The 23185-nt window shown below is 39.5% G+C and overlaps 1 protein-coding gene across 7 annotated transcripts in view; it reads left to right on the top strand.

The window, feature by feature from the left end:
• The window catches only part of LOC142398773 (receptor-type tyrosine-protein phosphatase mu), a 168346-nt gene that overhangs the window by 87194 nt on the left and 57967 nt on the right, over positions 1-23185 (top strand). For 4 of the 7 annotated variants that reach the window (XM_075482939.1, XM_075482937.1, XM_075482938.1 and 1 more), the window contains exons 12-16: positions 10873-11146; positions 15721-15757; positions 16495-16569; positions 17925-18060; positions 19375-19404. In XM_075482939.1, the coding sequence (XP_075339054.1) occupies positions 10873-11146; positions 15721-15757; positions 16495-16569; positions 17925-18060; positions 19375-19404 (552 nt within the window). The remainder of the gene's footprint in view (positions 1-10872; positions 11147-15720; positions 15758-16494; positions 16570-17924; positions 18061-19374; positions 19405-23185) is intronic. The other 3 variants (XM_075482941.1, XM_075482940.1, XM_075482936.1) reach the window with 2 other exon arrangements.

Genomic DNA, 23185 nt, shown 5'->3' with positions numbered 1-23185 from the left:
CCAGCCTGAGCCACCACAGGCTTCTGGGGGAATAAGGGGATTTTGCTTGCTTGATACTGCATTTATTAGTCATTATTAGGGAAGCAGTAAGGCTGTTCTGTTTAAAAGCCCAGTTATTTAACAGAAGTCATCTTTTTGGCTCACAAAGGCCACGGTGGGCATCTGGCAAGAATTTCTGTTGTTTTATCTTCTTTCTCTTGTTTTTCCTTCGTTGGATATTTTGGTTGTATTAGCTTAACTTAGCTCTATAGGCAGAGGAATACAGTAAGTTAGCTAGGGTGAGTTCAAAAGTAAAGAATGTGAAAATAAAACTCCCCTGCCAGCACAAACGGTTCGCTGCTTGTTAATTAGTGAGCTTAAAAGTTCTGGTAAGTAGACTTGGGCTCAAACTTTAGCTGATGAGTGTTGTGTTGGTCACTCATAAAACATTCAACTGATATGGTGCCTGGCTGTGTTGCCCTGTTGAATTCAATTCAATTCAAATTCAAAAATACTTTATTTATCCCAGAGGGAAATTAAATATATATATATATATATATCTATATATATATATAGATATATATAACTGAATATAACTGACACTGAGTATCCAGAGAAGTTTGGGTGACATCTGATGGAATCTGAGGGAAAGAGGAAGGTAGTTCCTTGGTTACAGTTATAAAGAAGAATTTTCCAACTCAAAGTATATGAGAGAATACACATAGTTTTTTTAAAAGACTATCTAGTCTTTTATCTTAATCGCTAAAAACGGTTCATTTCAGTAATTATGTTATCTGTGTTACTGCAACCGTCTGAATTTCCTCCACCTCTCCCTCCTCTTCTAAGTATGTAGGAGGAACCGTAGTGGCTATTAAAAACATGAAAGGCTCACTCGGGAGCCAGTATTTTGTTTGTCCTGTCGGGGCTACTGAAGAAAATATGTAGGTGCAATATGGCACAGTGGTGAGAAGTTAATCCTGCAGTGTCTTTTGATATTAATTCTCATTCTAAGGTAATGGAAAGACCAAATTTGGGGACCTTCCTCCTCCCAAATGCAGACAGTAACAACGTACAGTTCTGTTTAAAGAATACGTGACGTCCTGTGGTTGTGTGAGCGACTGCATGTGAAGCGTCCAAATGGCATCCATTGGCATAGCACAAAGAATGCATAATGATACAATATGTTTTTTGTTTTATTTAATCCAGTCCAAGTTATGTTATTTCCGAATATTCACCAGAAATTGACAAAATGTCATTGTAACGTGGTGTTACATGTTACCAGACAAACAGTAAACTGGCATCCATTGCAGTGGCAGCATGGTTAAAGAAATCAAAAAAGAGAAGTATTGTAACACTAACATTATTGTTTTCCTTTAGTAGTGATGTTATTCCCTAAATCCAACCAGGAAGTGACAAAAAGGCTTTTAGTAAAAATTTTCTATCGACTAAACATAACGTACAAATGCAAACAGCATAAGTATCTGAGTGTCCAACTTGTTTCCTGTTGTTGGAAGAGCAGCACAGAGTCTTGCCTTCTATTTCCACTCCTTCCTTCTTATGAGGATTTTGAGGTTTATAAAAGAAACACCTGAGAGTGACGTCTGTTCTGATCTGGAAATGCTCATATGAGTTGTATTTCCCTCCTGCCACCTGTAGGGGCAGTGCTGTACACAACAACGTTACTGGGCGTATTTAAGGCTTTAAACAAGCAACCTATTTTGGATGTTTTCATTAGAGAATTGGTTGAGAATCCCTACTATCTTGTGGTTCTACAATAATGAGACATATTATATTAATGAATATCAAATTTGATTGTATTCCCATTTACACATGGCCTCAGATGTTACACACTAGAACTTTAGTGCTAGTTTGCGTGTTTGATTCAAGACAATTAGTGAGCGGCCAAACATCTTCACAGCAAGCATTTTACGGTGTCTAAAGAGAAGCGATAAAGGGAAGCTTGCTTTGAAACTCAGTTTTACACTATCAACTCATCTGAGTCTTTTAAAGATTACAGCCTGGAGATCTTTAGTCAAGCTTGTCAGCTCATGTTTACCGTATGTGCAGCTGCCTAGATTAATGCCAGGCGCCAGACAATGAGGCTCGAGCAAGGAAGACGGAGTGATCGGCTTTTAATTTTCTCACAGGTACAATTCAGATGGCCTTACGCGGGCTGCCATTCTTTCAGCGGAGTAATTACAAAACTCTAATTATAATTAACGAAGTGTCGTGAAATGGAGTTTCCATTCATTAGCACGCTGGGCTCCTCTTCTGTTTACTATTTGAATGGATGCTCACCACAGGAAACGATTAAACAGATTTGTCTTTGAAAATACAGACTATTTGACTATCTTCAAGATGAAGATTTTGGACTATAGAAATCAATTTTGAATGGCAAAGCTGTATCTGCTCGTTAGTTCTTAAAAACCTGAGGAAAATAATGCGTTGTGATTGAGACATTTACTTTTCATAGATCATATATGTTTAATGAGTCTCAAGATAATCCATTAAAAGAATTCATCAGTGGAGTTCACTGCATGGCACAACTACATGTCAAAACTAATTGAAACATCCTTTGATCACAGCAAAGCCTCTCCACATCTAAACTTCAGAGGTGTACAGGTACCCATCTCTTTTCCACCTTCTCACTTCTCTTAAATCTCGCAAGACGTAAAGGCCAGTGTGCCGTCTCCATGGGTGCAGGTGCTGTCTCGAAATATGAGTTGCCAAAGAAAAGAGGTGGTGGAGGGCAGCAAACAGGAGAGATTATGATGCAGGTCCAAAAAGAGATACTGGCAGGCTTTTGAAGGTGTTTTCAACCCCCAATTCAAGTGACACATGATCCCTTTGAAAAATTCAGGCAACTGTAAAGTAGCTTCCATTCAGAGGAAGGCAGTGAGGCGGGGATCTGCTCTCTGGCCGGTGTTGATAAATGTCATCGGAATTTACCAAGTTCCAAAAGAATAAATAAATAAATGATTATAAACGCCCCTAATAAGGTTAATCTCATCGTTTTGGTTGGAAAGTTGAGATGCATGAGTCTAAGTCTACATTAAGGCGCAAAGATATGTTTTAAACATCCAGGAGACCAGAAGACCTGGAAAAGGTCTCTGGCGTCAGAAAATATTAAACAGAGCTGATCCACAGTTTGTTTTTTTGTTAATTCAGTGCTACTGCTCATGTTGGAGGAATAGACATTACTTTTCTACACTGGTGGGTTGTTAATTTTGAAATTGAGCACTTTATGAAATCCGTTTTAAAGCCCCTGTGAAATAAGGGTTTGACAAGGGGACAACACTGATCCACAGCACTACAGGGCAGAGCAGCACGAAGCTTGATTTGATAATGCAATCTCACATGGTGATTGGGTTTAGGAGGCAATAGAGCTCCAGACATTTGAGTTTCTAACAGCAGATGTTTTGCTGTAATACAGGAAGGGAAGCGTAGTGAAAGAACACACGATAGCATTTGCTCCAAAAAAGAAAGCAAGACACAACAGATGACAAATGTCCGTTTCACTGCGGCATCCTGCAGTCATGCTGAAGTCAAATTATATTTCAGATGGATCTGGCCTGACATTTTTACTGCTGTCAGTTTTTCATTTGTGTAATTGCTAATCGGTATAACATTTCCTGCTCGGAATTCGCGTCTAATCTCTCGGCACGACACGCGTAGCCAGGAACAGTTTTTACCAGAGGGGACACTGTTCCTTTAAGAGGATTAGTGAACTGTCTATCAGTCATGTTGTGTTAAACTAATGTTTGCTGTGGCCCTTCGTCAGGGCCAGAATCCTCCTCCTCACTCCATAACATCAAAACAAATGTTTACATGCTTCTGCAGAAATAAATGATTTGAGATGCTTTCCTTATCATCCACACCACTAAATAAGCCCTTCTCTCTCGTTTTGCCATCACATTTGCCTTGAGCAAGCTCACACACGTGCATAAACTAAAAACCTATGAAATATTCCAGTTTCAGTGGTATATTCAATGAGGTGTTGTTTTTTTTACCCCATAGCAACAGATTATCTTTCCTTAACCATGGCCGGAAATCAGTTAAGTGATTTTCTGCCGTTCTAAAATAATCCCCAGCTTTCTTTGATCACAGCAAAGCAAACATTAATAGCTATGCCTAAACGTGACACAACTCAGTGCTTTTTACGATTTAATGGCAAATGTAATCTATGGCTCTCTCTAATTTGTTTGCTTTACCGCTCTATGGACACCAGGGAAAAATAAAGAGTAAGAGGACAGAAGGAAGGATGCTCGGTCAGGAGAAGTGTGTTACCTGCAGCCGCTCTTAAATCACACGTATAGGCGTGCAGAGCAGGCCGATTAGCATTAAAGAAAGACAGACTGTGATTGAAATGCTTTTTGTACCCCTTCCCTCGTCTGCTCAAACAGCCCACATGAAAAATAAATCTGAGTTTCAGGTCACAATCCAGTCAATTCCAAGTCAATCCGCCATAATTGGTTGGCGTCACATGGCGGTTGAGCTGAAATCTATCGGGCAGCAAGACTGGAGGAGGCCTAATTGGTGTCAGTTCAGGTTGCAGCACTACTGCAGGAATACAAGTCAACCCTGCTGGCCCCTCTGGCAGCCCACTCTGAACAGCTTACACCATTCTCCTGGCACAGCTTCTCCTTTCACCCCTCTTCTTCTTTTTGTCTTTCCATTCTCTACTCACTAATATTGGAATTAAACACGTTTGCACCCGTTTCTTGGAGGAATGTTCTTAATCTGTGATCTGAATTTGTGTTAAGATATATAGCTGCCCATGCATTGATAATGGAACTAGTTTTACAGCGAGTGGTTTTCAAAACATACAGAGGCAAAAAGGGGTCGAATGGCATGTTTTCAGGTACTTTATGAAAGTACAATTTTTAAGGTTATTGTTACTTAAAGGGATCATATCATTATCCTATGGTTTATACTTTATTTCAATCTGTTATTTAGCTTTTTTTTAATTTAAATGATCTGTAGAGTCATAAGCCCAAATTCTCTCACAGAAGTCATTGCTCTTGAATTGGCTGAATTGCCTCGTTTGTAGTTCTTTGTTTCATGACATCACAATGTAAGACATTTGTATGATCCCGCCTGCTAGCTTGTTTGACGTTCATCAAACAAGAAATGAGCAGTTGTTCGAGTCTGCCATTTTTGACCAGCTGACCAATCAGAGCGGTGTGGGTCTTTAAGGAGGGGGTTCTTAGAGAGAGAGGAGTTGAAATGCGAGTATTTAAGACACGAGGTGCTGCAGCAATGTTCAGGGAAAAACATTTATATATTTTTTTTTTTAACTTAAAAGAATGAGTTAGTTAGAATGGGTGAGTTATTAACTAGCTTTTGTTCAGGCTCTTTTTTGGATAACATATTCATTATTCATAATCTTTTAGCTGGCTTTAGCTGCCCCTTTGTTAAGCTTAAACACATATAGCAAAGTGTATAGCAGACATCACAACTAAGTGGCAGCAGTTGCTTTAGTCTTAAATTCCAGCAATTTGGCTGAAGTTGATAGATGCAATCAGTTGGTTTTCTTAGCATGACAACTTTTTTTTAATTGGCTTTGTATGATTGGACTAATTTTAAATTTTATGAATTTGATTTGATTTGATTGTGATGCAATCAGTTGGATTGTCATATTGGCTTGAATTTGACTGTATCTTTGAAGTGCCTTGAGATGACATTTGTTGTGATTTGGCGCTATAAATAAAATTGAATTGAACTGAATAGATTAAAAAAATGGAACTGATGCTGTGAAGGCCGATGGACATACCAGTAACAGACTGATACGATTGGCAGAAACCTGTATTTTGGGAAAGGCAAGTGGCATCAAGTTGGTTGGAAGATTCAGGAGAAGGAGTTCCAAAGAAAATGGAAAATGGAATCTTTATTAAAGTCCAGCCCAACATCTGGTTCCAGTGTTCATAGCCAACATCGAGCCACTGCTTACATTAAAAAAACAGCGATAACAGCGATATAAGAATGATACTTTACACCTACAGAGACCTGCCTTAATACGAAGTATATTTTATTGCTAATTCCAAATGTAATACAATATTTCTTTTTTGTGATATTTCACCAAATTTACCGTTAAATACTTATTGACTCAAGATCACAATGTGATTCAATAGTATGATAATATTAAACTGCAGAGACAGTTTTAGTCTGAAGTAGATTTTCTTCCTTTTGTTTTACTAAGGGTACATCTTGTGATAGAGTACAAATGCATGCGTAGTTGCTTTTTCTTTAGGAAATGAGCCGAATAACTATTCCATCATCAATATGAATGGCTTCCAATTCCCCAGATTGTTACTGGATCAAATTAGACGCCAGCTACAGAGGATTTTTTTTGTGATTGCTATAAGATCCATAGTTTTTCATCTGTTGTTTGTTTTGTCATTGCTCATTCGTGTCGCATTAAATCAAGAAAATGACTAAATGAATTTAGTCTGTCAAAATGACTCATAGCATAAATGGTGAAGTCAGCATGCGGTGACAAGGTGTCAGCTGCTGGAGGGCATATTAAGAAGTTAGAGGAAATTAGGGGAAAGATAGAGGTTAATTCATTTTTATATCATCTTTAACAAACTCATGAGCCAGTTTTGCAGTTTATTAGCATTCGTGGTGAAAAAGGGATATTTAGAATATCAATGTCAGCTGCTTCTGTAAATATATTTAAGGAGGTGTCTATTGGTTTCAAAGATGAACAAAACATTTAATTGCAAATTTATTGTGTGCTCGAAATGAGCGAATGCAGCGAATACTCTGTGGAAGAGAAGCACTGGCTTGGATTTCCACATTACAAGATTTTTTACCCTTGGAGCCTCATAGCCGTTGGCACTTGGTATTTTGCCTGAGGAAAGAAAACCAGCTCTATTCATACTGGGTCTCTCATTAAGTCATAGCACAGCCACATCATCATATCCTAAGGAGCCATCTGGGGTTAGCCAGGTTTTGTTTTTCTTTCACTATCTACAGATTGATTTGGAATATAAAGTACTGATATGGGCAAGCTGTGAATGAGTTTAGAAAAAGCTAAACTAAAGCAGGAAAAATTGATTGTCTACATTTGTAATAAAAAAAAAGGTAAACAAACACAGTCTTTCATAAGACATTAATTAATTATTAATGATTATTCATCCATCCTTTCTGGTGAGTAATGTGACTGACAGCGCAGCTAATGTTTAACTGTGTATTACCCCCTTACAGTTCACATTGTATCGATAGTGCTATTGCTAAGGCATCCACGCAGCCTATTCAATTATTTTTCTGCTGCTCTGCAAATACTTAAGTGGCTCTCGTGTACCATCTCCACTTGCCCTTTGACCTCTGCTCTCAATATGGGACAGTAATTAAAGGCTGATTTCGCCTGCAGACTCTCTGCAGGATTAAATATTTCATCACCTCAACACCCAGTGCTAAATAGAAGAACTCCAAGGAATTGGGACACACCCTCCAAGTGCAAAGGGGGCTTTTCTAATGACACTGCAAGCACCTTATGATAAACTGTAGGGTTAAAGAGCATATGCTGCACACACATGGGGATACTTAATCATCCACTACCAACCGCAGGGAACAATTGATCATCTCCAGGCCTGTTTGTACTGCGACTACACAGCTTAAGAGAACAGTCACTAGAGTGCAGATACATGTAATCTTTTTTTCTGCTTGTAATAACGTTGGCAAGGGGAAAATGTTCAGGGTCACCTCAGCTCCCCACATCCTGCCCAGCTCTACAGATTGTCATACGGCATGGTACAGTTGGACAAATTAATTGAACATGAGTGAATAGTGATTATGAAAGTGGTTCTCTGCTAAATAGACTCATAACTTGAAAACTATTTTAATCGATGAGGTCACATTCAACATTTGTGCTCATATCCCCTTCAGACCAGATGTGATCCCTGTGTCCTTCTCCGATTCAGGACTTATGTGATGTGCTTTACATAATGTCATAGATTGCAAGACTAATGACAATAGTTTTGGATAAATTATGGATTTTTCTCCATATTTTTTCCCTCTTATGAGGAATGAAAAGTGATGATTAAAGTTTTTCAGAAAACCTTAGATTTGAGTAGATTAGTAGAGTAAAATTCAAATTCTGGAGAAAGCTATGCATAAACAATATGTGTTTTTCTTTATTATCTTTTTAATGTAATTATACCTAGTTTAAATCCTTTTATTAAGTGATCTGATTCTGTAGTAATTTTAACTCGTGTTTTTTTTAAAGGTTGATTTTAATGTAAGGAAATAAAAGTGTGTGCTTTTATTATCTTGGGCTCCATTTGCACATGGCAACATCACTGTCTATCTTTAAAAAAATAAATAAAAATGCTCATCAGTGTCGGGTGTGAATGAGTGCAGAGTTCACTTTGTAATGCAATCACACAAGCCTCACCATGAGAGAAGTTTCTCAACCAGGTACAATCGGATATAAATGCCGTCCACACAGCATTACAGCTTATTTCTTTTTCTTTCACAAAAGAAATGCCACCTCTTCCTAAACCTCTCAACACTACCCAGCAAAAGCTGTGTGCAGATGCATTTTAAGTCTCCGCTTGCAAAAAGTCGCTCAGAAATAAATGCCTGAAAAGGATTTGCTTCCCTTTACTTCAGACAAGTTCATCTAATTTAACTCCATATCTTAATCCAATCTCAGCGCAGGTAGAATCAAGATAATGACTAATGGCATTAACTGCACACGACATCATTTCTGCCGCAAGGGCTCTTTCAACCAAAACAAAAACACATTTTGATCTTGTGAAGTTTGAGTGGGATGATGGGAGTTGTCTTCACCACCATTTCCGATGAAAATCTGTCTTTGAAGACTCAGGCAGACATTGTGCTAATTTCTTATGTTTATTCACATTATGTTTCATCTTTCTAATAAAGTAACTGTGAGTAACATTAGTTAATGAAAGGATCAATTTCTTTTTGGCTGTCGCCATCACGCATTTTTACCACCATTTTTATACATAAACTTAAGTCAAAGCACAATTTAAACAAGTGGTTATATGAAAAGCGTCCCCATGCATTTGTCATGAAGAGGAAATTTGCTCTAGGTACCAAAATTGCTTTTGACAGGCTCTACAAAAAACTTCATTCAAGAAGTTGCAGTCGTGTTGCTTCTGCGTGTCTGGCTTCTCCGATATGAAGAGCAATCCAAGCCCCCAGAACGTTGCTTTATGTTAAAGAAAATCTAAGTTTGCGTCTCTAAAACTTGACATTTAAAACGCATATAAACATGTTGGTGCTAAAGTAATCATACCAAATCAGGGGTTTAAATACTCCTGTATGCATATGGTCAGTTGGCCCCAAACTGGCCTAGGTGTTCTACACATGCTTCAGAGGTCCAACCCAAGCTTCTACCCCAAAAATAACAGAAGAAGCTGGTACATAGAAAAACAGAAAACTGGCGACAGAATTTTTAACAGCAACGTGGCATAATTCAAACCCATTTAACAAGCTGAAAGGGGTCATATTGCCACCTATTGTTGCAGAGTCAACCATGCCTTGGTCAATAAATCATGCTTGTATACTAAGACAAGAGCAATAGTTCCATTAAATGGCTGAGTCATGCAATAGCTGTGGCTTAACTTGACTGTGCATGTAAATGTACTGACTGAAAGGGTCCATTTAAGTTTATTTGATTGTTTTTTGTTTTGGTCTGTGATGGTGCCGGTTTAACACGACACCCGTGTGTTTCTCAAGGTTATCTATTTTACCCTTAACTCGTGGAATAAATGCACTGTTTTGTACGTTTTTTTTTTTTGTCCAGATACAGATTACTCTTCAAGGACCAATACAAAGTTTGATCCTTGGGACTGTCTTACCAAAACACATTATGTGCATCCTTGAGACTATTTCAAAAGCCTTTTTTTCTATTGGATGCGTTTACATTTATGTTTTCCTGCACACAGGCTCCTTTTTTTTTTTTTTTTTTTTGTCCACTTACACTTAGTGGAAAAACTTATATTAGTTTTGTACCACTTGCGAAATCATGCTTGTATGGACAAACTGATAGGGGGTGTGCACATTTAGATACAGTGCTGCTTAAAGGTCAAAAGCTCCTCCTTTGAATGAAAAAAAACATATAAGCAACCTGCAGTCTATTCTTTTTTCTCAACATCAACGTCATTCTCTTATGAAAATTATAATAATAGACTGGGTAATCAAAGCACGTTGGGTGACAGTATTCATTCTTTCAATTATTTCTTTGTTTATCAACGTGACTTTGTTCCGTATTCAGCGATAATAACTTGTTGTTTCTCTTTTGGAGACGGAACACTAGTTCTCAATCAGGGCTGGTTATTCTCTCCATGGCAGCTGTAAACAGACTCTTTGTCACTCTGTGACTCAATAGATTTAACAGGTGGACACGAGATGCATACTAACATGAACGTCTATAAGACAGTCAGTCTCCCCCTCGAGCTAAGTGGCCGGCTCGGAGACAATGTCATCTCTGTCAGAGGCACACAGGGCTGCAGTTTTGATCTTGCTAAACTCGAAGCTTGAGTGGAGAGGAAAAGGAAAGAGCCATTTAACCTTTTCCGTCAATGAATAATGAAAAAACAAATAACATCAGACTCGGTCTTGTGTCATTGCTCATATATCATGCACTGTATTTTAGAATCTGTCTGCTGGCTTAAATCTTAAGAGTGGAAAGAAAAAAAGAGATGGTTCATATCACATACACAGGAAGAATTATTTCCAGAAGATCCCTTGGTGTACTCCGAGAGTTGGAAATTTGCAGCACGCTTGTCTATTCATAAAGAGACCATTTCTACCCTCTGTAAAGCTAACTGGCAAGATAGCAACATGCCTGCATTGCCAATAGGTTTCTACAAGTGCCCATTGGAGTCGGTTTATACTGTTTTTGGTCTGTGTTTGCAGTGTGTACCAGGTGGTGGTGGAGGAGGAACGTCCACGCAGAGCACGAGGCACAGCAGAAATCTTGCGCTGCTACCCGGTTCCCATTCACTTCCAGAATGCCTCGCTCCTGAACTCGCAATACTACTTCACTGCTCAGTTCCCCGCCGTCGGCATCCACTCGCCCCAACCCTTCACTGTGGGCGACAACAAGACCTACAACGGTTACTGGAACGCCCCTCTGCTGCCACAGAAGAGCTACAGTATCTATTACCAGGCTGTCAGCACAGCCAATGGGGTGGGTGTCTGTCAGTTTTCTTTTTTTCTTTTAAAAGCCAGGATGCAGCTTTTAAAAAAAAAATAATGGTAATAAAAAGCTGCATCCTAGGTCCAAATCAGACTTTTTATGCAAATCAGAGTGAGTTGCTTTAGAATTTGTACATACATTCTCTGCAGGACTTACCTTTAGAGGCATTTGGGCTTAAACAAATTAGATTTTTGTCACTTAATCCTCCTAAATTCAGTGCATTCTATTGGATTTGGTTGACTTTAAAAATTAAAAAAATTTTACATCCAAAACATAACTTTGTAAATGTATTCCTCCATAACTAGACTATCCATTGGAATCATTTTACATTTTGATTTTAAGACTTAATAAAAAAAAAAAGAATACTATAACAAAAAGACAAGGTAAGCTGGAAAAGGGGAACAAAGGTTTTGAAAAAGCGCTGTTTCATAAAAAGTAATTGTCATGCAAACGCTCTCGCTCAGTAATTTTGTTGTCTTTTTCTGTTTGTGTTTGTGCTACTGTTAGTCTCAGGCTTGTAGTATTGGTGCTTTGAGTCCTTTTTTTTGCTGCAAGCAGGATTGTCAAACCCCATTTGAAGCCCGAGGTGAATTCAACTCATTTTGGTATATTTGTATAATCTTAGTTTACTTTAAATCATAATAAATAAGTCCAGTTAAATCCAGTTATAATCAAATGCATTGTAATCCAATCTAATATGATCTAATTCATAATCAATATAAATCATAATCAATATAAATAAGCCACAATTTTAGATGTATTTATGTAATGCCAAATGAAAATTAGCAAAGCTAAGCAAACAGATCACATTGAATCATCACTTTAATTCAATCATCCATACTGAGCATGCACAAGCTGTGGGATTGACAGTGGAGAGAACTCCCTTTTTATTAGGAAGAGACCTTAAAGCTGCAGTCTGCAGGATTTGTTGTTGTCATACGTAAAGTCCTACTTTTTGGCATTTTAAGAGTTTACATGATCTATCAGAACGCTTGAAGTTGAAAACGGTGACCTCCGTTGTCGCAAAATGCAAGAAATGCTTATTTTTTAACCGAAAAATAAAAAGTTATTCAACTTCCTGTCCCGCCCCATCAAAACACATGAGAACTCTTGCACGTCTACGTGCACGCCAGATGCGCGTACACGGCTCCTCATTCATCAACTCACCTGTCATTTGCGATCATGAAAGACACAGTAAGTAGACTAGCCCGTAATGAAGTTCAATAGTCCAGATAAATAAGCGTGGGGACGAGCCTACCTTGTATCGCGCGTGCACAATCGGTGATTGACAGGCAGCAGAGCCCAGCTCATAACCTGATTGGTTACCTTTTACCGGTCCGGTCTGCAATTTTGTAAACAAACCCGCTGGCTTTGGAGGGACCTAGCGGGACATATAGGGGACCTAGAGAACTCTTTTTTTTTTGTATTGGGGTATTTAATGTACTACTTTCAGAATCCCCGGACAGTTCCAGGCATTATGCTTGAAAAAGAGTTGCAGACTGCAGCTTTAAGCAGAACTATGCTCAGGAAAGATGGCCACCTGCCTCAACAGGAGGGGAGGGAGGAGAGGACAAAAAACACCAGGCTAGGGATACTTGCCATGTCAAAGTATCCGATAAGACATCATAGAGGGTTCCCCAGCAGTTTAAGCCTGTAGCAGCAAGATTAAAGGGATGGTTCAGGGTCAGTTGATCCATCCCTAATTATAAGCTTTGTCAAAAAAGAAAGTTTTAAACTTGCTCTTGAAGGTAGAGAGGGTGTTTGTCCATAAAAATGAGTATTAGTAACAAATAGTACAGGCTTCTACTAATAAACTAACCTAGCCAATGATTAAACACAGTGTGTGATCTTTATAAAGAGGCAAGAATAGGAACATGCACATAAGAGAATAGAGAAAATTGGGATTTTGACAGTTTTTGTTGGCATTGAACGCATGTTCTTAATTTAAAATTTGGTAACGTGCATTTCATTTTCTGCTCGATTGTAAACTCTCTCGTGTCAAATGTGGACAACACATACTTTGTACACGCTCCTCAAAATAGGAAAAGCATAATGTAAAGTAGAAAGCAAGAAGTAATCCAACAGCTTCTTAGAAAAGTTTTTTTTTCTTCTCTTAGCTCATTTGTGTTTCCACTGCAGGGTGTAGAGAGATAAGACGGGAGGAAAGAAACATGATATAACTGCTTTCCTGGTTGTTTGTTTTTTATACTTGGCACCTAATTGCTTTTCCCACTTCATTTTGATGCAAATGATTTTACTTAGAAGGTCTATCACCACCTGCAGATGAGATCAATTTGACAAGCTATTGCTTCCTTTTAATAGAGTGTGTTGGTCTCTCCTGTAGGTCTTGTGTCTACAGACCTGCATCGGCTACAAATCAGAAAAATAGACTCTTATTTAGCTGTTAATGTTAATGTGCTCATCAAAATGTAAACTATACCAAAAGAGGAGTGCCAACTGTGGAAAATGATGTTGAAATACTGACGGAAAATGTGGTATTCCTGTTGGTTTCACATATAACAATTTTTACAAAAGTACCCCAGACAGTCCAACTTCCTCTAGATTATGTGTTGTTACAAATGCACAGTGCAGTGTCTGACCTCAGCAACGGCATCATTAGATTAGCATAACTGAGAGGACGACTAATTTTTTGTGCTTAATTTAATCAGCCACAGACACAGAATTAAACTGATACATACAATTAGAAAATAAATGAAGGCTGTGAAAGTGTGTTTATTTTACAGTTGTCCCATTATTTATTTTCTCTATTAAAGACTTATTAGAACATACTACAATGCCTCTTTTTTAAGTACTCTATATATACTAAAGAAATAACATAAGGCTGGATTTAATGTGAATGCAAGGCAGATTACAGACAGATTCACTCAGCCAGTGGATCAAAGGAAGTGAGGTGCAGAACACAGAACTCCCTGGCTCCACAGTAACAGCTCACATAAGTAGACAAATGCATTTAGCAGTGCAATTTTATGCAGCCTCTGCTAGATGTGTCAGTACCCTTGTGGGGTGTACCAACAGCAGTGTCTTCAATCTTAACACTTTACAACAGGGTCAGGCTTGGAATGCAGAGCATCCTTGCTCCCTTTTGTTGCCTCTTCCAATGGAGCTATATGCCAAATGCCTTACAGACCTTCGATCAACAGCATTTAGGAGATTCAGCTGTCCGATCTGCAGTTAGGTGTTGGAGTCGGGGAACAACAGCGAGGTTAGCAATCATGCAGGTCACAGCCCCTGTCATGAAGTAGCACTTGACAACCCCACCCCACCCCACCCACCCCCTTTCACCATCTCCCCCAGTGGCGACGTCAAGAGCCCCACCGATTGTGTCCTGAATGAGAATCACCACAAACGGCCTCTTTGAGAAACACCAGCACGTCTTTAAGGAGGCAATACAAATAACATGTGAAGCAGCACTGAATTAGTAAGTTTGCTCTTGAGAGTAAAGCACTGACAGTCTAGAACCTCCCTTGGTGAATCAGCGAGTGATGTGATGGCTCTCGTCTTAGGCCAGAGACAACAGAGGAGTCCGTGTTGCCATGGCATACAGCTCTGTGCCCATCATGGAGACTTTCTGACATTTTCACATTTAATGTTTTGCTTCACAGCGGCCAAATGCACTCTCTTTTATTAAGCTTTCACTATCAATATATGGTCCTGCAAGCATTGATTAATGTCTGATGATTTGGGTATGATTGGTTTGGGCCTTTTAGACAAAAAGCACCTATAACTAGAATTTTTTTTTAGCCATCTGTTTAAATGAGAATCAAATATGACTTCTTGTAATGTTGCCTACAATAAAAGAACCATCTGACTGCTTAAAAGCTACAGTAGCGAGAATGCACATGTTCCCTGGATCACATGAACTCTGATGTATTTTAGTCTTTCTCTTTCCTCTTCATTATGTCTCTCACGGCCTCTAAATACTGTCTGCTCATTGGACAGCTTGGCTGGGACACACACAGAGACATAGCACTCGTGTCTTTTGTGCTGTATTACTCATCGCCTCCCTGTTCCTGTCTATGTCCTTTTTTCCTGCTCACCAGACTATTGTTGACAGCAAACTTCTCTGCCAACAGCGGGTGCTGTGTTTTTTTATGTTGTTGAAGGCTGTTGTCAGAGCTGAAAGTGCATTACATATTCCAAAAGTCTCCCTGACGTGTCATTTTGGAGCCCTGCTTGGTGGGTTGGTGTCACTTGTCACAGGGCTCTGGTTTCTCCACAGTGGCTGACCACCTTGAGCTGCAAGCTGCCGACACATCGCTGTTGGCTGACAAATCAGCAGCTCGGCACCACTAATCTGTGCTGTGGGCCCTCTCGCTTAGCTGCATTTTGTGTCACAGTCATCGAGCTCAACAGATGATAGGGGACAGCGTGGAACTGGCCACGCTGTTTTGTTGTAACCATGGGTTCTTAGATTGGCATTGTTGCTGCCATACACGTGTTTTTGTGAGTGCATGCTTGTGTGTGGATTTCTTATTCACCTTTGCTCTTTTTCTTTCCCCCCCTGTCTCCTTTCCCGTCCTTCTTTTATTTATCTCTTTCCACAGGAAACCAAAATTGATTGTGTTCGAGTTGCCACGAAAGGTAGGGCTAGTTGCGACTGTGTGAATAAAAATGTTTGCCTCATGCACATGTCGTTCCCAACGTCACTTGCATTGAGATCTAACAAAATTAACATGTTTTCATCTTGTTAGCTTTATTTTTGGATTCATTTTGTGTTCTCTCGAATGACAAAAGTGTGAGAAATAGTTTTTAAATACATTTTGTTCGATATATTGAACGATGACAAGTGTTTTTCAATGAGTGGGAGGCAGCCTGTGTGCCCACCAAGGTCTGTAGGTACTTAGCTATGCTGCCTGGATGTCCTGCTCCTCACATTAAGGGTGATGAAGTCTAAGCACCATTGATCTGGGAGCAGAATTGATAAGGCCAGAGGGAGCCGTAGTCACACTCTGTTCTGGGCTGTGGGAGGTCCTGTCACATGCCCTGACAGTCTCGTATATTGTGTAGTTTGCATGCAGCTCCACTATAGATTTCTGGTGGAGATCCAAATGTCTACATCCACCTAACTCAATAAGCTAAAGTTAGACGGCACATGTGTAAGAAGTGTAAAGTATAGGAGCAATTTATCTACCATGCAGGAACACATTTTTGAACACTCACAAACTTATCAACCCGTGTGAAATAATTTCTTTTGGGTGTCTTTTTCTGCCTAAATGTGCATGGTGTTGGAATTTGGCTGTTTTCAGCTTCAGTGTGGTCTCTCTATCTCTGTGTCTCTTTTTCCTGCATGCCATCCTGGATCCACTGACTATACTCAGCCGCCATACTCGTGACTCAGCTTACAACACCCTACGTCCGCATCGCTCCGGCGGCCGGTGACAGCCAACTAACAGGTCAGACCCGTAGCTTTCTGCACAATCTCTGATCACCTCCGTCGCTTTGTGTTCAATTTGGCAGCCGAGTGGAATCTTGCATGTGTTTGATTATGTTTTTCAACTTGCCGTTCCCAAAGAGGCTTTATGATTAGATTAAAGATGTGCAGACGCTGTCTTCTACCTTCATCTTCTCAGTGTTAGTGGACATGAAAGACTTGTTTGAGGTGTGATTGTCATTTGATGAGTCAGTGTTGGGAGATTTCTGATAGGAGTTAATCCCCTTTGATGAATATTTCTCATTAACTTTGGGAGGTGTGTGCAGTATTAGTTGTTGCAGTTATGGAAATAGTACATGCACAATCATGGTCAAGTGTAACTATTAGATTTCTGTTTCAGTTTCTCCAGTTTTCTTAGGCTGGAAGGAAAGAGCGCTGACAGTACACACGGCTATCACAGCTCAAATGGAGATTTGACACTGACAGAATTTTTGTACGATTAAGTATGAAACAACAAATTGAGATAGAATCACATCACTCCTGACATGATTTTGTCTTGCAATCCTCTGAATATCTGCCCTAAAAACGATCGTATTTTTAACTGAAGTCAGTTGATGGCAGTTGACAAAGGCACGCCGGAGCAAAAATCTAAATGTCACAACCATCCCAGGATGAATATTTACCTTTCTGATAGGAAAAGAAAGTGGCAATGACTAAAGAAGGAAGCTTGCTCCAAATGATTTGACTGACATAACAATTTATCATTCTAAATTTACCTCTGGTGACAAGGAATAATGGTGTTGCTCAGGTAGACATTTGTGATTCCAGTAACAATGCCTTCCTCAGAGTGCTCCTTATCGCTTCCCAAGGAGCAGATGCTCTTAAGACAAGCTGCTTTTTTATGCTACCCAATCTCTTTGTGCCTCTTGTTGTTGGCGATCCCCTCTCGGGCTGATATTTAATGTTTTAGTTATTTCAGGCATTTTTATCTTCTTGGGTATTATCTTTCCTGCCCTGCATTCTGCATTTTTCTCAAGCCTAGCATCCTTTTGCCCCAAATATGATTAACCAAGGGTAAATATGGTATGTACTTATCTCTCACAGTGCAGCTTCATACAGAGAGTGCTGATGCCCGCTAAGGATAGAGCTAAAGGGGGACTTTTTAGGACAATTGGGAGTCACTTACTTTTACTGTTAGCGTGACTCTTACCCAGTTTGTGTATTTGTTTTTCATTGTATTCATGAATGAACCTTTATCCTTCACAGTGTCAAATAAGCAAGCTGAGTATATATGCACCAAACAACAAGATTTGATTGATACAAAGCTTTTTTTGTATTATTTTTTGATTGAGCCTCATGCATCATGATGTTTTGCAGGAGCAGCCACTCACAAACCTGACGCAGTGGAGCCAGAGAAACAAACAGACCACACTGTGAAGATCGCGGGGGTCATCGCTGGTATCCTCCTTTTTGTCATCATCTTCTTAGGAGTGGTGCTCCTCATGAAGAAAAGGTAAGCTTTTTCTATACTCGTTGAAATACTGTTTGAGATTTATGGAAGAGCTTGGACTTACTTGCAGAGCGCTCAAAAATGAGCAGTTTTTTTTAATCCGTATATTTCTCCCTCAAACGGTAGCATTGTCAACAGCGTCGTAAATAATTAATTTGATTATGTTGATACGGCCCATTAACGCTGTTTACAGCCATGAGATACAAGTGTGCCATGAAAAATTAATCCATTTCTACGGCACTCTCAAACAAATGTGCAGCGCTTCAGTGGCATTGGAAGGGGAATAGAAAAGAATGTTTTTTTGAGTTTTGTGGGATGGAAAGAGTCACAAAGGAGATGAGAAAGAAAATATGATGAAAGGCTCAAAAGGAAAGAGGATGGCCACATACCTGAAGGCTAAGTTTACATTAGCTCTGGACCCCATACTGGAGAGGTCTTCTGTGCATATCCGAGCAATCAGGGGAGCTAAAGCTCAGCAAACACCAACCCCCGGTTTTGTCCACAGTGAGGTTTGAGTTAACACAATATCATTGTCTGCAGAGATTTATTTGGTGGATTCAAGTTGGTTTTCCGCAATATCTACATTGTGAAGATATATTTATAGACTCTCCAGTGAAACTTAGTGTGTATCAGGTATAAGTTGTATTTTGATATCAAGCTGTATGTCTTTAATTCAAGTGTAAAGGTCAGTACTGTAGATCAAGTAGATGTAGTTGCGTGGGAAGACACAGTAGTGCCACTAATATAATCACTATGTTCCATGTTTATTCTTGTTGGTAATATAAGACTCATTTTCTACAGCAGGGCCTGTGTGTGTAGCGCAGCAATCAGTGGGTGGGTGTGAAAATCAGCACAAAGTAATGGAATTGTTTTCAATTAGCCTTAATCAAACCAGAGATGGAGATGACTTCGTCGTTTGAATTTTCTATAATTTAATGTTACCAACAGGGAATCAGAGTTGTGTTTAGACATTCAAACCATTCATTACGTTTCAACCTTGGAGGTCAGATATGGTAATTTTCTTAAGGAGTATAGAATGATGTATTCATAAAAGAAGGGAGCGGCTCAGTTTCGATCCAATAAAAGTTTCTTTACTTCACTGAGGCTCTTTTTTTACAAAGCATGACATGACTCCAAGCGATCACCTTTGCCCTCACGATCACTAGTTTACCTCCACGTGTGCCACCATATCTGATTTTGTTCATTTCTACTCTTTTTTCAAACATTAATATATTTTTACTTTTTCTTTCCTTTCCTTTTCATTCCATCCCCTCCCCTCCTCCACTGCTTAAATCCTACCACCACCCCACTCGGCAGAAGAACCTATCACTCCTACACTTACTACCTGTAAGTAACCACTTTGTGTAATGTTAGTGCCATGCTTCTCACCCACACACTGTTTCCCATGCATGCAAAGAGCCATGTCATATACCTCCTGCCCAGAGCTATTACAGAGGCCCAACTGTAATCTCTGCTGGAGGAATGGAAGACGCCACTCCAGTAAATCTTCACACTATGAGCACATCATACTGTATGTCACATTGGCACGGCTTCTGACGAAGGCAGACAGGCGCAGTTGCACCCCCACAAATAAAGCTGCCACTGAGATGTTATTGCAGGCTTAATTTTTTCTACACTTTTAAGGAGTTTGTTTATCAAATGATTACCTAAACTGCGTTAATGATTGTAGAGCTGCCAAACTCGTCTCATGAAAGAAGAAGAAAAAAAGAAATCAATGTAGAAACTGCTGCATTTTTACTGAGTTTGAATTTTTTATTCGCCTCCAATGATTTCATCTCTTGTTGACTTGTCAAAGCTAGGGTTGTTTTTGAGGTGCCTATCACAGTGCATCTATGCTTCACTTGTGCGCAGGACTTCAATGAGTCAGTCCAGATATTTCATGCATTTTCTATATATTCTGCAAATGATGAAATGCAATCAATAGCTCTGTGTAGGATGAATCAGATTTATAGGTTTATGCGCAAGCTAACGTGTCGACTTATCAATGTGACTCCATGTGCATGTGATAATTTCTTGTTTGCTTTACCCCACGTTCATCCTCTCACTCATCAAAGCGCCACAGCTCTCCTGCTTCTTCTTCCCTTCTTTTTCAGCATGTTTTTTGGATTTCTTGCACGTCCATCCCATTGATTTTATGGTGAGGGTGGAGTTGTGTCTTTAGCTGATAAGATGTTTGCAACAAGCAGATTTGATCACAGAATATCCTCTTTTCTATTCTGATGTCTCCAACATCGTATAACAATAGCCACAGCGCTGCTTTATTTGCTCTTAATATAACAGATGATTCCACATCACACAGCTGAAAGGTAAAGAAGCTTATTCTGCAGCTCTGCCTTCCCCGCTGTATCCTGTATGGCTCCCTCTGTACGCTCTTTGTGATGGATGCAGACTAATCTGTCTTGAGATGACTGTGATCAGAGAAAAGAATGGAGGCTGCCTCACATCAAAGAACATCTCAGGATACACCTGGAGATAATACTACTCTGAATACTCGGTGTGTCACTCATGTTAGATCGCAGCTGTCTTGAACATAAAGCCCCAAAGACTTAGTGGAGTGGCGCCTTCAAAGCTGAGCGCACACAATGTCCAAACTACGCAGGAAAAGATTGGTCGCCTTTCAAACAATACAAAAAGCAGTTTTGTGGGGGTTTGTTCTGTTTTATTGTCGCAAACCTGTTGTTGTCCTGGTTTAATCCTAGTTTGTGGAGGATGGTATAAATAGGTGATGAGGTAGTTACGCTTTCACTTGAAAAACAATTGCCTCTAAGCAGTTGTAGTAAGGCTATGCAAAAAATACAGGAAGATATCATCCTTTTAGAGGTCTAAGAGGTTTTATAGGATGTGTGTCTTGGTGATTTTAAATGCAGGGCAGATGGTTTGAGAACATGTTTTGATTTAATTTGTTAAGTTCTAGGTTGGCACATTAAGGCTTTTGCAGTCCAATCAACACCAATATGTCTGCATTATGTTTATATCTTTAATAAGATGGTATTGGAGAAGGTTTACAAATATTCTGTATTGTGATGCCTCCCTAAGGCTGTTAAGATATGAGTATGATATATAGCTGAAATTGAGATTTAATGGCTCGACAGCAACGAATACTAACACATAAACATGCTCCGGGAATGTGGGAATAAGACTTTAATAAGCAGTAGGTGCTACTGTCAGGGATAAGGGGGGGGGGGGGCATCCACATTTTTCAGCAGCCATCTACGTGTTGGTTGATGATGTCCAAATTACGACTGGGCCACAACTTCTATGCAAAAAAAAGAAAGTCAACTTCTGGTAACAAGCGTAACACAACTGATGCTGAAATGACAAAACAGCAGAAGTACCTATTTGAACAGCATATTAAAGAATACATCATGTGCAATGCATTATTTCAAAAGATATTATTCCCTTCACAGCAAATGTAATGTTCATTTGACTTATTTGTATTCACTCAAAGTTTTGCCAATGCTTTTTTATTTGTTCTGCAGATCTATTGTACATATGACACACTGCAGGAGAGTTTCAGTTAATGTTTCAGTTTACAGTGTGCTCTCATTCTCACACTCATAGCAGTATTGAGCTTTTAACAATTCCATTGTTCACAGTTGTTAAAATCGGTTAAAACATATATGCATAATATACATTACACTTGAATAATAAAAAAAAAGAATTTGGAAAATCAAGTTTATTTATTTATTTATTTGAAATCTACACAGGGTCAATTATATACTTACAGGGTGAATGTCTTTTAGCAAGTTGCAACCTTACTAGACTCTTGGTAGCCATCTAAAAGCTTCTGGCACAATTCTAGTTGGATATTTGACCTCTCTTCTTTGCAAAGTTGAGAAAGTTCAATTACATTTGCTGGACCGAACAATATTAAAAGCAGTGACAACAGTGAGCAACACTGCTTATATGGTAGCTCAACAAGCTTTGCTGACCACTCCTACTCTCACACATACACTATGTTGCTACAGCGATTCCCCCAACGGAAGCAGCCTCACTCAGGGGTTTAGTAAGGGGTCAGAGAACACGACAACAAGTCTGAGGTGTTCACCCAGCCTCCAAAGTCCCCAGTTACTAATATAATGGGATCTGATGGCATCAGTAGTAATCTAGGCCACCCTAAGATGTTCTTTGTCCATGCCCTGACTACACATAGCTGCTTTGATGCTATGAGGAGGTAGTTGTTATGTTATGGCTGACAAGTTTATGTTGGCTATGACTGAGATGAGGACTTTAGGAAGGCCTTCCCAAAAGCTTAATGTTATCCTGCTTCATCGATTCCACAACCAGCTTTAATGAGCATTCGGGGTCATTTTCTGTTGGAACACCCAATTGTGTCCAAGTTGTAAATGTCTAACTCTGTCTGAGTTTACTCATGGGAGTACTCATCTACTTCCATCAGTTGCACTGGCAACAAAATCACCTCAGGGCGTGATGCTAACACCATGCTTTAGAGTAGGTGTAATGTTCTCAGAGTCATCTTGATGACCTCAAATGTACCTTTAGCCAACCTGGCCAAGCAACTCAATATTTGTCTCATTTGACCATAGAACTTTTCCCTGGAAGGCTTTTTCTTTATCCAATGTGTTCAGCTAGAAAAGGTAGTCAAGCAATTCTTTCTGAGACATCTGTTTCTCAGTCTATGGCAATGGAAAACTTGCTTTACTGTTATGTTTCTGCAGCTTTCAGTTCATGGCAGGCCTGTGCATTGGTGGTTCTGCAACCCTCCTTCACACTGAACACCTTTCTGTGTTGTCAATCCAAGCACACAGTTCAGACTCTTTAATATTGGTCCAGAGAAGCCACCAAATGCAGGCAATCATGATCACCAATTAAGAGGCGTTTGGCAAGTGAAACAACATTTTGAAAACTTAAAATATACTAGGATCAATGACATCAGGTCTAAAACACCAACTTAAACATAACCTTAAGTGAGAGAAGCTAACAAATGCTACACATGTTGCATCTGCCCATAGAGGTTCTTGGTAGGAAGGGTGACTCTTCTTATCTGTTTTGTTAGTGCTCTTCTTATTACTACTCTTCAACATGTTGCACATACCCAGAGTTTATATTGTCATACTAATTATAGACTACCTTTTTACACATTCTC

This window comes from Odontesthes bonariensis, chromosome 14 (genome assembly GCF_027942865.1).
Source record: "Odontesthes bonariensis isolate fOdoBon6 chromosome 14, fOdoBon6.hap1, whole genome shotgun sequence".
Classification (NCBI taxonomy): domain Eukaryota; kingdom Metazoa; phylum Chordata; class Actinopteri; order Atheriniformes; family Atherinopsidae; genus Odontesthes; species Odontesthes bonariensis.
This window is presented reverse-complemented; position numbering and strand designations above follow the sequence as displayed.